Source organism: Pararge aegeria, chromosome 4 (assembly GCF_905163445.1).
Source record: "Pararge aegeria chromosome 4, ilParAegt1.1, whole genome shotgun sequence".
Taxonomy (NCBI): domain Eukaryota; kingdom Metazoa; phylum Arthropoda; class Insecta; order Lepidoptera; family Nymphalidae; genus Pararge; species Pararge aegeria.
The window spans coordinates 11958161-11975747 of NC_053183.1; the positions used below are offsets into that span (position 1 = coordinate 11958161).

The 17587-nt window shown below is 35.9% G+C and overlaps 2 protein-coding genes across 3 annotated transcripts in view; one reads left to right on the top strand and one right to left on the bottom strand.

Annotated features, from left to right (window-relative positions):
• LOC120637664 (methylcrotonoyl-CoA carboxylase subunit alpha, mitochondrial) overlaps window positions 1-17587 on the top strand; it is a 328715-nt gene that overhangs the window by 170905 nt on the left and 140223 nt on the right. The gene's annotated exons all lie outside the window — the stretch shown is intronic.
• The window catches only part of LOC120637662 (cyclic nucleotide-gated cation channel alpha-3), a 77238-nt gene that overhangs the window by 55154 nt on the left and 4497 nt on the right, over window positions 1-17587 (bottom strand). For both annotated transcript variants that reach the window (XM_039909590.1, XM_039909591.1), the window contains exons 2-3: window positions 7062-7199; window positions 1616-1794 (exon numbers count right to left, since the gene is read on the bottom strand). In XM_039909590.1, coding sequence (XP_039765524.1) covers window positions 1616-1794; window positions 7062-7199 — 317 coding nt within the window. The remainder of the gene's footprint in view (window positions 1-1615; window positions 1795-7061; window positions 7200-17587) is intronic.

The window sequence follows — 17587 nt, forward strand, 5'->3', positions numbered from 1 at the left end:
GCCTGCAACCAAGATCGCACGCTAATCTAGCTTGCTATCTTAAATGGAAACGTCTTTTGCATAAGAACGGAAATCAAAATAGAATTTTTATCCATTCATTGAAATACACCCATTTGTAGAAATGAATAAAGACGTAAGGTTTATGGAATTCGTTTAATTTCAGACATATTTTTATGCCCCGGAAAGCAAATTCAATCTTAATCCCGGTTATTACAACTAATTTGTGATAAAAGTCTTTAATGCCCGCCAACATGCATTTGAGAAGCGTGGTGGGTCTAACCTTTGCTATAAGAGAGAAAGCCTTTGTCCAGCTGTGGGAGGCTAGTAGGCTGCATATTATAATGATGTTGTTGAGACATAATTTAGACAGATTCATTCTTGAGAGTTATCTCGTACAGAAAAGTATAGTATAAACTCCAGTTCTTTGTTATTTAGTTCGACGTTAACTACAATGTGTGTACATTTTATTTTGTAAACGCAAATTATAACGGATGCTATCACGGCACACGTTGAGTTTGTTCGTCATTTTTGTACATGCACATTTTTAATATATCGTGCCATCGCTGCTCCATTGTTGCTAGATTGAACTCGTGTTTGTTAAATAACGATAAAAAAGCTTTTGAATTTTTGAAATACGATTTAATTAAAATACATCCCTGTTAAAAGTACAAGCTAGCACTATTTTTTGACGACCTGCCTGACGCGTAGCAGGTAAAGTTTTACAATTGTTATCTACAGATTTCATCTACAGTTCATCTACAGGCAAACGTTTGACCCACGGCTGCGATGTGGCCATTTCTCGCATCGAAGATTAAAGAACAAAGACCTTCTTAATCCAATACGGTTTGGAGGGATTTAATGTGTCTTATATTAATTTTTTTGGGGATCCTACTAGTATAACAGCTTTAAATAGATAATATATTTTTAAACTGCGATAACATATAGATAAATCAATATTGAACATTTTGAGGTCAGTACATTGCGGCCAACTAATTACTGTTTTGAATAATGCAAATAAAATAAAACAAGTGGTAAAGTGCAGGCCTATAGCCAAAAAGGGGAAATATTATAAATTACATTTTACATATATAATTTTTTTTAAATTACTCTAGGTAGTTTAAAATAAGGTGGTCTAGAAAAGATGGACCGATTGTGTAAAAAGAATATGCGTGTGAAAGAATGCGTGGATAAAAATATGACGTCTTATAGATGTGAGTGAAAGGAGACGATATACCGAACCCACTTAAGGATAAGAAAGGGAGAATTACAGTTTAATTTTTGAAGATGCATTTGTTTTAGTTTTTGAACTTTATCACGTTATAATGAATATCATACTCGTTTTATATGGAACAATATTATGAAAGAATTTTTCAACGATAACTAATTAAAAAAAACGACTTTAACAATCCACACAGAGCGTAGCATCGCTGCAACGGGTCAAAATATCTGCATAAATTTCGATAACTCGCTGCGTTTCTTTATATTAAGCTACATAATGCGATTTCTATAGGAGCCGACGTTAGTTAGCGTTACTTTTGCCGCATTGCGTTGCTGCTCCGCAAAGCTCCGAGTTCATTGGCTCTAATTTAAAATGTAAACAAATTTGCACACTTACCATTTATCTCTTGGAAAGCGAACCTATACACGATGACCCAGAGGTTATAAAGGAAGGCGAGAGAGACGACCATGGACCAGTAGTAGCACAAGCGGCCAGCTGGGTCGAACACAAAGGACCAGTTCAGACCCGAACGTATGTGGCCGCTCGTGTACGTAGACCGTCGGCGGAGACCTCCACTAGAAACAAAAAACATTTGTAAGCACCTCTGCTATTTATTTAATTACTTAGTCTTTGACGACCTCCTTGGTGCAGTGCTCCTAGGTCCTATCCCCGGAGGACGATAAGTTACTTCTAAGGCATGTTACCATCCTACTGATAAGTACTATAGATTTAACGTTTCAGTACTATGCCACGAAGGGACCGAGTTTAATGTTTCATATAAATTTCATACCTTTAAAAAATTACCCCACTACCATTTTAGACTGCGTCATAAGTAACCGCTTAACTTACTTACTGAATTACAAATAAAATGAACTAACAGTATACATTACCACTCTTATAAGTATCCTTTGAAATATTTTTATTTTTAAGAACAGAACTATCCGAAGCTGAATTTGTAGTTTGTAGCTTGTGGTATAAAAAAATATTTTATATTTGGCCCACCGACAACACGAACCCTATAATAAAAATGGCGAGATGTCACCCAACATTGCAATTTGAAATTCAAAATTGGTAGGTTTGTTTTTGGAAATGGCACGACGGTACGTGATGTCACATCGCGTTGAAAGTCTAATCATCGTTTGATGTTCTTTGTTGCGGTAATTAACATCATGTATTTAGATAGCGTATTCTTCATCTTATGACTATCAAAGTAGCTATAATGAGAAACTTTTTCCTAGAATCAATATTTTTATAATGGTTAAACGTAGGTACACACATAAATGTGAATGTGATGACAAGTATATAAAATAAGTAAGGTTTGGAGTTTCTTGAAACTAATAATTTCCTTATATCGAGTATAAGCGATAGGTACTTTATAAAGGTGTTTGTGTTTTGTGTTTACCTTTTGAAACATAAGCACGTGTAAGTACAAGTTAGTTGGTTGGACCGAGGACCTCTCAGAAATAAACTGGTTGCCATTTGAATTTTTAAAATAAATAGCTCTTTGTCATTGGTACTTTGCTTGCGAAACTGTTATTATAATATCTGTTTATTGATTATGTGCTATAACGTTGAGAATACTCTAACTGTTAAAAGAACGTAAATAATAACACTCTTTTAATGATTCCTAAGATATAGAAAAATCTCTAGACTTTGTTTCAGTTTTCCTGACCATGTGTGCGTGACTAACCGCCAATATCTGAACTCGTCGGCACTGAGAATTTCTTGATAGAAAACCCCAATACCGATTGGCCCAACCTGGTGGTAGTTTTTAGTTTGGCTTCCCCCCTTTAGAGTGGGGAGTCCCACATAACCTCCGTCCCTGCCCAAGGGTCGGAGGGAGCAATAAAGCTTTTCCACCACGCCAAAAAAAAAAGTGGTGGAAATCGAACCCATGGCCTTTGACTCAGAAAACAGGTTCAGTGCCCACTGCGCCAGTCGGCTGTCAATAAATCAATATTCAACCAATACGAAATTGTGCCTATCTTACGCTACGGTGGTTTCGAAACAATAGTTAACAATACACAATGCGTAATTTAGGCCAATCGGAGTGTATTACATTTGATACAGAATATTAATACCAATCAAAAGCGCCGATAGTGTAAACAATGTGTAATTCGAGCGGTAAGATTTGATGATATCCCTATTAGTGATTAAAGATGATTAATGTTAAGTCCAAACGGAGAATCGGGTAGTCAATGTAACTAAGGGTAAGGACGGGTCTGTTCTCATCAATATAAATGAATATATATCATCATATAGACCCATTACCAACCCACTTCAGGGCACGGGTATCATCCCACGATAAGAGAGGTTGAGGCCGTGTATTCAAACAAGCTGCCCCGTGCGAATTGGTGGACAACACACGCTTTTGAGAACATTAACATTATAACATATATAAAACATTATTTTTATTGCTTAAAACGCACATTACTTATAAAAGTTAGAGTTGCGTGCTGGGATTCGATTCGAAAGTAAAGTCCTAACCACTCAGCTAATAGTTATGCAAACAAATATCTTTTATTAATTTAACTAACAAATAAATTTGCGTCATCTCTTGGAATGCTCATGAACCATGGTATGATAGGTTTCGACGACCTTCCTGGCTCACTGGTGAGCGCTGTGGACTTATAAGTAGGAGGTTCCGGGGTCGATCCCCGGCAGTTCAATTCAGGTAACATTTCAGATTTTTTTTCTGTTCTGGTAGTGTATGAGGCTTTAGCCGTGGCTAGTTAACACCCTACCGAAAAACACGTACCGCCAAGCGATTAGGAGTTCCGGACGATGTCGCGCAGTAACTGATTAGGAGTATAGGGTGTTATTAATTATCATACACTTACTACCAGGGGAAATTGCAGTAAAGGGGTAACTTGTACAGTATTAAAAAAAAACAAAGGTAAAACTAATCGCTTGTTGTAATTATTGTCCCACTGTCAAGTTAGCAGTACAAGGCCCCCGGTCTATTCTACATTCTGGCACCAATAAGTCAGAGACATTTAGTTTCTTTTAATGACCCACACCATACGCATTATAATAAGTCTATGCCTATACTACTATGTAGGTAGGTACTTTATGTGCAAAATCTTAGCGCTAGAACCTACCGTCGTTGCTATTTTAATCAAGTGTTGATTACTCACAGTAAAGTGCTCAAGATTCGTATTCGTTTGTTTTAGTTCCCCTCTCAGTGGTTTGTTTACGGTTTAAACACAAAATAAATGCTACCTCACTAGCGAGCTAGATTGTAGACCGAGTTTAGATAAACTAACTGCAAATATTACTTAATCCGGCAGCTAAAAGACTCCCGGTGCCGCGTTCCTGGTCATAAAATAACATTAATAAACAGTTTACTTATTGTAGAATGCATTATAAACAAACATTATTTTACTCATTTTTTTATTTAATGGAATTAAAATTAGCGTCAAATTTATGGGATTGATATGGGCAAGTGAAAAATAAAAATAAATGTATCGTAAAGAAACGCTCCTTTTTTACATCGTCCATTCAATCAAAAGCTGTCAGGAACTTTTTTCAACAGCCGGACACACACTATTTCGCGCACAGAATGCACTCAGCTATACGGATGAACAATGATCGCAAGTTAGTAGCTTTTTTCAGAAGACAGTTAGAAGCTTTTTTTATCCCAAAATCTCAAAACTCATCATGATCTCAACTCAGCTTGTCCATTTACAGTATACTCTGTACATATTTCGCCGAAATATGTAATCATTTACAATAAAAGTCATTGGTGTTTGCTGCTTCGGAAACAAAAATAATCGTGTGTGATACAAGTATATTTGTTTTCTTGATTTGGCAAATCGCAGTTCAACTGTTTCATGTTAACTGACCGTACTTGCTTGTATTATAATCCCAATTCTGTATAATTGAATATCACTCCCGTCTAGCACCTGGGATTAGGAGAAAGGACGCCACGAGTGTTTCCAATTAATCTGGGACGGCCGCCGGAAAGCCCAACCTGAATTGCGGCACCGGTAATAGCGTATTCATTATCAATGACTAACACAATTTCAATAGCTGGAATATTAGGCTCGCAGTTACGCACAAACTTATATAATCTATACTAGTTTTGATCTAATTCCGTCAGACTATAGCACATATATACGTGATTAGGTTGTTACTGGACATCTTAACTTTTTAATGCAACTGTTTATTTAATATTCTGCTAGATTTACCGGCAGATATCTTTTTTTAAGACACGGAGGGCGCTTTGTATTATGAAAATTGAGCTTAATTTGCTATACTCCGTGAATAGCAGGAGAATCTGTATCTGTGTGGATGTATGTTGACTTAACAATGATAATTATTCATTGTAAAGTCAACATCACCTGAGGATGGAAGCGGAGCGAAAAGTGCGTAGATTGCCGAAGATCTATTTGGTGTGGAATATAAGGATTTAAGAAATTATAAATTACACCATACAGATTCTCCTGCTTTTCGCGGACTATAGCAAATTAAGCTTAATTTTCATAATATACCATGGATTTCCGCAAAGTAACGCCTGCTCCTATCCAATATTTAAAAAAGGGCCCTTTGTATTTTTCTGTTATATTTAAAGGCGTACAACATCCTTTATGATCCTTTATGAAGAAGTTCTTGGACTTTTATTCTATTGTAGAAATAGTTTTCACTTGCATATACATATTTTAAATAAAAAAATTATGAAGACAACTTCCAAAACGGAAGGTTTTTTCTATTGGTTTCTACTCATCAAAGACAGTGGTTTTCGTAGCTTCTTATGTTATTAAACTACAACGTTGAGTACGTTGTAGTTCAATAAATAATACGCAAACCATAAGTACCCAATACGCGCCCTTACAATAATATAATAACAGTGTAATTAAATATTATTTATTATTTATGGCACTGGCTGGTAGCGTTGATATTAGAATTGTTATCAAATTATAAACACTAGATATAATTTATAATTACGTAAATGTCAAAAGATAAAACGGTTCTTGCACCATGGGATTTCCAAATGTAGTGTCATTAATACATTCATTGCACAAATTAATCTGAAACTATTCTATAACTAAATTTAATTCATTGGAACTAAACTATTGTATTCCAAAAGTTTACGCTTGATTAAATGTATTAGTTGGAAGTAAAATGCCGAGACAATATAGTTTGTTACATTTAAACTTGAGTAGGTATTGCATTTCATTTAAAAGCACTCGAAGATCGTATGAGAAATTCCTTACGACAGGATAAATGCTCTCAGCTATCACTATTTTAAGATTAAGTATTTGTTAAAATAAAGCTCCACAAAAGTTAACAGCACGTACATTGTATGATTGTTTGGCGGTACTTCAAATGCCACACAAGATAATCGACTTATAAATTTTGAACTCAGGTAATTCCGCGTAGGTTCCTAATTGAAACTTTACGATGCCCACATCTATATGCTTACTAGTAGTATTATCAATACGAAAGTGGTTGTGTATACTGTTTGTCCATTTTTTTATTCCATTAACTAACTTTTAATTGACTAAAACTTGACTGCAATTTCACCTGGTGCTATGAAGCAGTCTACAATGGTGGCAGGCTTAGTTATTTAGAGCATCGCAATTCTATGAAATCCACACTCCTAATCATTTTCTACGCGGTATCATACCAGACTTGGTGACACGTCTTTGTGTTCGTAACCCAGTCACCAGATGAGCTGAAACACGTGAGGTTTCAGCCGGTAGAATTTTTCCCATGAAAAACTTATAATGTTTAGTTACCTATAATCGGTGTAGACCGACATATATATAACGTCTTCACCTTCCCGTGGCGAGAACTAAGCATAAGGGTTTCTGCACGAAAAAAAAGACTGTTCAGTTACCTATAATCAGTGCCGTTGCAGTGCGGTAAGACGAGGTGATTATGAGAGTGATGTGGTGCAGGGGTGGCCGGCGTGTGCGGCGTGCTTCGCCACCCACTGAGTAGGGGCGCCTCTCCGCTGGCACCAAACAATTTTAATCTGAGAAACAAAAAAAGTCAGTTAGCTCCTAAAATTTAGCCATACCACGCAGTTTAAAATAAACTAAATGCATTGATATCCATTAAGTAGTTTCTTTATTATCAACCCATCAACCCATTGCCGCCCCACGACAGGACACGGGTGTCTTCTCAGTAAAATTCAAATTCAAAATTCAAAATTCATTTATTTCGAGTAGGCCTAATACAAGCACTTTTGAAACGTCAAGTCTGTCCGTGTGTAGTGACTCTACCACCGGTTCGGAAGGCAGATTCTACCGAGAAGAAGCCGGCAAGAAACTCAGCAGTTGCTCTTTTCCAACATCAAAAATTTACATTTTACATTTTAACATTCATTTTTCTATCTTGTGAGAGATGAAAGCGGAGCCGGATGCTTCCAAGCAACCTTGTCTATAGTATTAGTAGAATAACTAGAATAAGAGTTAGGGAGAGGCCGTGGTCCACCACGCTGGCCAAGTGTGGATTGGTACACTTCACATGCCTTTGGATTTAAATAGCAATGGAGAACTTTTAGCCTAATCAATATTTAATTCCTCAAAATGCACATAGCCCGGAAAAATAAGACATGCGTGCCAGAGGTCGATTCTCAATTTTTTCTCGATTTTCAAAAGAGACGTATTGAGTAACTATGCATTTTCAGAACCAGACCGTAATTATTAGAAATGATGATGATGAGATATAATGTGAGATCTTAATATCAATGCAGAATATCTAGAAATGATTTTCTGTACGTAATAAAATGGTTTATGCGGTCTATTCTAATGCAACGAGAAGGTATTGCGTTTGCTGAAAATATTTTATATTCCCGGTTCAATTCAATTCGGCAATAAATCTTGTGGAATGTAGCCTTTCCCCTCAGGTATATTAAGTCGATAATATTGCTATTGGTACAAGTATGAGCAAGCGTGGTGATATCGTCCAAAGGAACTGATCACATTTTCAGAACGATTTATATCTCATTTCACGGTACGACAGCTTGCAACGAATAAGGTTGCTTGGCCTTTGGTCCTCAGTGTCATTCGGTAAATCAATTCCTTATGGTGGCAGGTTGTGTGACTTTAACTATAGTTTAACCGATCCATAAGGCGGTGATAGCTTAGTTGGTAAAGCTTCGGCTTTCATTTAGGGGGGACTGAGTTCGAGCCCCTGTAACGTATCGGAGTAAATCTTTTTAATTTAAAAAATTAAATATCACATGCTTCAACGTTGAAGGAAAACATCGCGAGTAAACCTGCATGCCTCAGAGTTTGCCATATTGTTCTCAAGGGCGTGTTAAGATAACCAATCCGCACTGAGCATGCTTGGTGGACTACGGCCTACAGCCTTCTCATCCTGGGAGGGGACCCGTGCCGTAACGGGTTGATGACGATGATGATGCTTTTATAATAAATACGTTTAATGTTTCTTATAATGATATATCTATGTTTGCTTCAATAGCTGCACCTTACACACAAGTTGTCCTGAATAGCGACGGGGAACTCTTCCCGCGGAATTTTTAAATTATCATATTTTATATCTTTAAATGAGCAATTCTTGTATATATATAATCGGAATTTCGGAATCGGCTACAACCATTTTCATAAAATTTTGTATACAAGCGGTTTTGAGGGCGATACATCGATCTAGCTAGGATTCATTTATATTGGAATCTCGGGCAAAAACTGCAAAAAATATCCTTTTTGAGAGATGCTGATGTGTGCGATGCGTGAACGGTAAACGTTACGCCAAACGACGGAAGTTGTAGTAAGTATATAGTAATTTTCGGAATTCTTGTTTCTTTAAAGTTTTATTAAACTGTCCGCGACAACATACGAATATTTTTTAAGTCGGCTCATTCGCGGACGAAGTCGTGCGGGTCCGCTAGTTATTTTTTATGTATGCACGGCCTAGCAGATTAACGTACCTATGAAGTTTTAATGGAGATATCTTACTCCCTTCACTGAATAGGGATACTTTTTATCTGCACGGATCAACATACGATCCCGAAATTGCTTCTAATTGAGTTGTTTAAGCAAAGAAAAGCATTTATGAGATTTGAGAACTCAACAGTGGGTAACGAAATTCCTTAAACTTATTTGTTATTTATTATTAAAGCATCTGCGGCGTGAAAATCTTTGTACGAAAACGTGCATATTTTATGTCAGACAAGATAAATGTTGCCTTGTAATTTTGAGGTTTGCAGCAGCGCGATTAAATTTTCTATTTACTTTTACAACAGTCTTAAAATTTGGCGGGAAGTTTAGTAGAGGAATAGGTTATGTCAATCTTTCAGTTTAATAACTACAACCTAACATCCAAAAGTATTGTATAAATATGAAAATGTTACATGTGGTCAAAAACTCCTGATCAAGAAGAAATTCGGCGCAGATATAGAATGAATGTTAAAGTCGGGCATGGGACACTTTTTGTTCCAGGAAAGCTAGCTCGAATTTTTTTACCTCAAACGAAGTATTTAATCTTAAAAGTAGTTCAATTAATAAAATAAAGTTCACTATTTCTTTTTAAATTATATTTTCGATTTTATCGTATTGTGTTTAATTTGGTAATTGCGAGGTTGTCATTTTTCCACTGATTTATTTTGGCGAGTTAAAAGGGACCTTTTTATCGATAAAAACGAAAGGCTATTGAGTCAACACTTATGATTAGGGCACACTCGCCAGAAGGACCCTTGCCTTCTACAAATAAAAGGCATACACTTGAATCCCCGGCTGCGTTAATGGAGGAAGGAAGGCAAAGAAAACATAGTAGGTACAGAACACCGAACCTTTTTTTTTTTAATGTCGTTCTCTATTTTGAGTCTCTACGTCTACAATCATCATCACATCGTTGTGGAAGTTTACTGCTTGACATGTATTTTGTAGGGTGTTTTTAAGTTTTCCATGACGTGTAAAGGCATCCCAGGCCCTGGACGCTGATTTTTGCTTTGCATTAGGGTCTGGTGTTCTCACCAAAAACGCTGCTGCCTGTAATCGGTCTTTCCATTTAGGGCTTGCTGGTAGAGATGACCGACCAATGGCCGTAAAACCATCACGGCCATTGGTCGGTCGACAGACAGGCCCTTTGATAAATCAGTGTGCGGACAACAACACGGACATGTAAAGCTGAAAATTTAAGAAACTATTTCCCGTTTTCACTAACGACGAACAAGGCAATGCATAAATGGGGAACGCCTAATCTAAGGAGATCAGGCATACATAAACCGCTCACCAATAGTTGTTACCTAGGAGTTGATGAAACCTTTTTTTTCACAAACATTGCCCACTGCGCCAATCAGCCGTCAAAGCAGAGTTGATTCTTTGTCAACGTAATAAATGCACAGTAGTAATAATATACTCCATTGACTCGTAATTAATACTGATATTCATCAACGACAATCAACTCCTTGATGAAAAGAAAAATCGACTCAACACAATTACCTCCTTGAGGCTCGAGCCCTTACCCTCCGCAAACAGGAGACAGACACTCTAACCTCTCAGCTGACTTAATGAAAGGGCGCAGTTTAGACACCTTGAGTAAATTGATACCTTCTGAAACGGTTACTTGGGTAAGAGTAGGGACGCAATGAAATTGTAAAGAAAATATTGGAATTCGTTGTAAGATTTTGGTTATTTGCCTGAGTAAGTTGGTGAGTGTGACCAGTATGATAAAATAGCTTAGCCGATGAAAATACCGGATAATCATTATTATAAAGTACTGTATGTCCCAGAGCTCGCATCCAGGGAAGAGTAGAGAGTGGTATATAGCTAAGATCTACTGCGAAAATCCAATGCAGGTTGGTAGAGTTATGTTGCGAACTCCTAAGTAACCATCAAATTATTGTTAGATGTTTGTTATTCCTCATCATCATCATCATCATTTATTTATTTATTTTAAATCTTTTTAGTACGGCAGGGCCATTTAAACTAACTAGATAGAACTACATAATTTATACATAACTATAAGACAAATAAATGAAAGATGACCTTAAACATTATAAAAGACATGATATTAATATAGTGTACTATAGTGATACTCTGCGAATATTGAAGTAAAGGTCATTCGATATTCTCAGAGTATCTTAACAATTCACGGAACAATGCTGTCCACCCGTCATGGAATAGATCCTATTGAACATTGCTGTCCAAGAGCGCATTGAATGAAGATAATGAACGCGATACAGGTGCCATGTTCGTGTAACAGTGTACAGGAAGGACCAAAAATAATTTGTTTTTTCGTGGACGAAGGTAGCATCAATCCAGCACCGGCCCACTACAGTTGGCCCAGTACGGCTTGGTGGACTTCACCCACCTTTGAGAATATCATTGACCTACCTAACATTATGGATTATACCTCAGGCATGGATTCCTCATGTTCTTTTTCAACGTTGAAACAACTGATATTTAAAATGCTTAAAACGTACATAACTTCGGAAAGTGGTTGCGTGCTGGGATTCGAACTCGGCCCCTCGAAAGTGAAGTCAAAGTCAAAGCCTGGACTATCGCCGCTTATGTAAGTTAGCGTTAGTTATTATAGCTTAATAATCTACAAAGCGCATAAGAAAAGGGCCAAATTCTGGATTTTTGAATCGTTATTTAGGTGATCTTTTCGTACAGACTAACGAAAAAATTGTATCCTCGTTTTATGAGAGGATTATACCTACTAGAAGTTTCCACGAACAAATAGAGTTGTTGCTTTCCATCACAAGGGACGTTCCGTAACTTATATTTAAATCGACGTGAGGGAATTGTGTAGGTACTTATATTGCATGATAGCCAGTACGTAAGCATGAATCTCTAGAATTAAACAGGTAATTCGGACGTGTTCAAAATCTTTCATAACGGATTAAAATCATATAAAACCCCCTTTAAAGTCTCTGTAATCCCACGTAATGATCATGATATGTTAATGAAATAATAAAAAAAGAAAATTTCTCCACGAACTGTTTTTAAAATGTATGTCGATTAAAATTCTTTTGTATTAATAAGTTGTTTTCAATGGTAAATTGAAGTGGCTTTTTCTAATCTTTACAAGACAGCGACGATCAAGTCTTAGGGCACTCTCGTGAGGAGGGCCCTTGCCTTGCTCAAACAAGAGCCAGTTTCTCGAACGTTTCTGCTGACTAGGGTCAACGCAGACCGAACAATAATTTCCGCGCTCATGCTCAATTTCTATATGCTCATTTTCTATAGATAATAACTTTCAACGCTTCATAGGAATTTAAGTTTAATTTCACTTCATTGTAAGTTATGCGATTGCATAAAATAATAAATACAAAAGAATTAATTAATCTATATATAAATATCTATGAATAGCGGTACCTCGCGACTTAGTCGGCGTATGAATCTTTAAAAGATCGATATATATATATATATATATATATACTTCTGCAGACTATTTTAGAAGTCGTCATACCTACATCACTCAAAATAATGATGCTCCCATATTATATATCTGTACTCTTCTCTGATAATGGAATATCCAAAACAAAAAGATTTTTCAAATTCGAACTAGTAGTTCCTGAGATAGATTTATAATATTTGTATCTATATATAAAAGAGATAATTGTCTGTAACATCGAACTGCATGTGTTATTACGTAAGTGGCTGCATGTAATAAAAAAATTTAAGAAAGTCCAATACGATTTTATGAATTGAATGTGTGAATTGTTCATACAATACATAAAATTGTACAAGATTCTAGATTAATATGTATTTAGTCTAGTTATACCTAACTATTTTGACTTTTCGCTGGAATGATTTTATAGAACTTCTCCCAGTCGAAGCGGTGTTAGATTGTTGCAAGCAAAAATTATCAGTAATGTTATGATGATAATATATGATTGTAATTGATATGTTTTAAATTATTTAAATTACTAAACATGTAAAAGTTAACTCGGGACACTTTTTCTGTAAATTGTTTATCTTGTCACGTCAGTGGGAAAAACTGTCAATAAATCGTTTCAAAACTCTTCAAGTAGTAGGATACAAAAGGCGGCCTAAACCTTTGCAGTCAGACTTTGCAGTTGGTTAAGGAAACTTAAAAGAAAACTAAAAGTTAGTGTATACCTACTATTAAAACATACATCCGAATACATACATAATAAAACATAAACAAGGCTACGCACACAAAACAATCCTAAAAATGAATATAAAAAATAAATAAACTAATATTTACTTTATCATAGCATAAATACTTAAATATGAATAAGAGGAAGTAAATAATAATAGTCGTCTTTATTCTGCGAGATAATGAGCCTTAACAGCATTTTTAAATACGCCTAGTGACTTAGACTGCCTTGTGTTCATTGAATAAAAATTGTATCTCAAGATACAACGATCTGTATTTAACTTTTTTATTATTATTATTTTTTAAATTGTTTTTAATTTTACTTATTTTTTTGTTTATTTGTGTGTTTCTTGTATTGTTTCTAAGTTTGTGCAATGAAGTATTCTAAATAAAAATAAAATAAATACAACGATTACAACATATTTTATGACATAACTTGGAAACCCCTTCTTATTAATTAAACTAATAGTGACAATGTAAATTGGATTATCAGCTTTCAGACTACAGATAGGTTAAGAGGATAGATTAAGAGGTGCCAACCGCATCGCTTGTTACATTCTGTATAGTTATTGAGAGTATGTTTTAAATATTCTACATAGCTTTAATCGGATGCCTAGTGATTTAGGTGATTCCTAAAGAAAAAAAAACTTGAATCTCAAGATACAACGATTACTACATATTTTTATGACATAACTCGGAAACCCCTTATTATTAATTAAACTACTAGTGACAATATAAATTGGATTATCAGCTATCAGACTACATGAGAGGTATTGAGAGGCGCCAACCGCATCGCTTGTTACATTCGGTATAGTTATTGAGTACATGTTATATTCTACAGAGGGTTGATCAAATATACCTATGCCCGTTTTCACTAAAACTAAGTATCGCTTTAATCGGATGCCTAGTGATATAGGTGATTCCTAAAGAAAAAAAACTTTTCACGAACTCTTATGTGATGTCTAACTATGTTAGTCGCCTTCTGAAGTTGACTTCAGTTCTGAAGTTCAGACTTCTGAAGTTCGGCGGATCGTTTAGGGAACTCGTAAACTGAATATGTTTTAAAAACCTTAATTCCATATTGGATAGAAGCAGGAGTTAGTTTGCGGAAATCCATAATATATTATGAAAATTAAGCGAAAAGTAGGAGAATCTGTGTGGGGTGTAATTTATAATTCCTTCCTTATAATTCATTCCTTATAATCCACACCAAACAGATCTTCGGCAATGTCTACGCACGTTTCGCTCCGAAACCGGAGCATCCTCAGGAGATGTTGAACAATTTTTCATTGTAAAGTCGAATTCAAATTCTCCTGCTTATCGCGGAGTATAGCAAATTAAGCTTAATTTTCATTTCATTTTCATATACCTACCTTAATTTCATACAAAAAATGAAAAATTTAGTAATACAAACACAAAATACCACACCTCGTGACAAGAACCATAGACAAGTTAAGATATATGATTGATGAAAGTTAAATGTATGCCTAGGAATATTCTATGATTAGACGTTACTTACTTAGGCACTGCCTCGTCCGACGTTAGTTAAAATGGGCATTAAAGTCTTCTTCGTGTAAATCCTCTTAGTTAATATGTATATGTTCCAAAGGCCGTAATATTGCTTCCAGTAACTTTTTAACGTCAAATCAACCAGATAACTCCAATGGGAAACAGTTTTAATTTATGTTAATTGATGATTGAGACGGTTAATTAATTATTAACATACATCCTGTATTGCAAAAATCTGTGCGTTTAAAATTAAATAATTTACAGAACAAATTCATTCGATTATGAACCTAACACTGATTATATTTTAAAAGAGGTTATATATAATACTTATAATACTTCATAATACTAGCTGCTTCCCCCGACTTTTTCAGCATCAACCTCGATGCCCAAAAAAGGGAAGCCTATATACTACTAATACTACTATATAATATCGCTTTGTAATCATCTCAACTCTCAAACTAAAACAACTGAAATCGATAATTGTTTAACAAACAAGAACCGACTGTGAACATCTAACGTCATGTTTGTTATTGCTATGATCGACCTCACCCATCCATTAATTTAATTGCGTATGTCTCCAGAGAAATTTCCTAAAAATAGAAATGGGATTTATTGTTGATATTTAGTTTATATCAAACAGACCTACTACGCATTTCATTTCATTCGAGTAAATTAAATATTATTAGAAGTTTTTGCTCGCAATTTCATCCGGCGTTGATTAAGGTTTTTAAACAAAATATGTCACGGGAACTCTTTAAGTTCTCGGGATAAAAAATATTCTACGTCAGTTTCCAAGAAGCAGTCTATCACTTGGCCGAATTTTATCGAAGTCTGTTCAGCGAATCCAAGGAGATATTAAAATCGAGTTTACATTACATTCATGCTTCACAATTTATTCTTCTTACAATAAAAAAGCACATAACTCCAAATGTGTAAAATCGGTTAGGTCGTTAAAATCGGTTGGATCTATTTTGATGTGATTTGATATGTTTTTCAGTTGTCAGTATCCAAATATTATATGTGTATTAACAAACGGGGGTAATCTTCTCCTATCCCATGTTCCAGTGATTTAGCAGGTGGACACGTTAATTATATCGCTTGTCAGCGGATATAACCAGGGGGGTATAATTTCTATCTCCTATCGCCCGTGCTAGCTTGCTGGATGTTTAGCACCCGGTAGGTGGCGGTTAATAATCCCTACATATATAGTATTTTTATGGTCACGAATAACTTTTCTTCTCTGAATAGGACTTCATACATGTTATTTGAACCTCATTTTGGAATACATGCACAGAATGGTTTAAATGATATATAATAAAAAATCCTTATGTTTTTCCCTACCTACCCAATACAATCAAAATCCTGTAAACAGAAAAATTTGCTTCCGAATCATAAAATGTACTCGTTTAAGTAGTAGGTAACTAAGCTAGAATTACTTGTTTTTTTTTTTACACTTCTTGCACAGATTATTGTAACGTTATAATGTGTATTTAAGCCAGATGGCTGTTACTAGCCCCTAGGGGTGGTTAGAAGTGTTACAAACTTGTAAATTTGACAAAGCGGTCCAATTTACTTCAACTATAGCATATTGACTGAGCGTGCGTATTTGGCATCGTAGTTTTTTTTTTTTTATTTGTTCGAGTAATCGAAAGAAAATCATTTTAAAGGTCTCTCTCTCTCTCTCTTTTTTTGTGCCTCTCCACTACTGGAGGTTGGCCGTCAGCTCAGTGAACTTCTCGCGGTCTCGCGCCGAGCAAAACAATGTTTCCACTTCTTAGACCAAGACTAGTTCGAAACCCTCGTATCTTTAGGTTTAAGTTGGTGAACGTGATATCCTCACGATAAATTATGTAAACATAATATATGTATGTACGGTTCATAAGTCTAGTAGAGAATCGAGTTTAGAATTTTTGAATTTAACCTTCAGGTACTCATAATTGGTTTCTATACGGTATTTGAACGCTAAATCGCTTGATGGCATGTCTTTGTCGGTAACTAGATACGACCGAATCCTCCTACTAGACCAAAGTCTGTTAGTTGGTTGTTAATTATTTTCCGTTTACCACAGCTCCGATCTTAATGAACTTGGGCACACTTATAGGTTGCACCTTAGAGATGAACATAGGGTACTTAAAGTTAACTTAAAAAACCTCAAGTTAACAATCCCGGGGGCAATGCCTTTACTACTCTACCAGATTATGACATAATTCTGAATAGTGATTACTTGCATCTTGGATCTTCATATGATACTTTTCATCCAGGAAAAGGTATGGTTGCTAGTGTTATTCCAGGGAAATGAGGCTGAACACCTACGCCTCAGGTAAATGGACACAGGGTGGACGTATTTTTGCACGCCCTGCAAAGTGTTGTTTTTTTATAGGCGATGGTTTTCCAATTAACATCAGATTCCTTTTCCACTTCATGGTTACTTATAACTATTATCATCATCACATCATCATCACTTCGACCGATTGAAGTCCACTGCTGGACATAGGTCTTTTTTAGAGAGTTCCAAAATCCACGGTCCTGGGCCGCTTGTTTCCAGCGGCCCCCAGCGACTCGTTTCATGTCGTCTGTCCACCTTGTTGGGGGCCACCCACACTGCGCGCGGTCGCCTTTCTAACACCTTGGAACCCCAACGTCCATCGATTCTCCGAGCTATGTGCCCCGCCCAATTCCACTTCAGCTTAGCAACTCGCTGAGCTATGTCGGTAACTCTGGTTCCTCTACGGATCTCCTCATTCTGATTTGATCACGTAGAGATAATCCCAACATAATAGTAAAATTTAAATAATATAACTATTATAGAAGACGTTA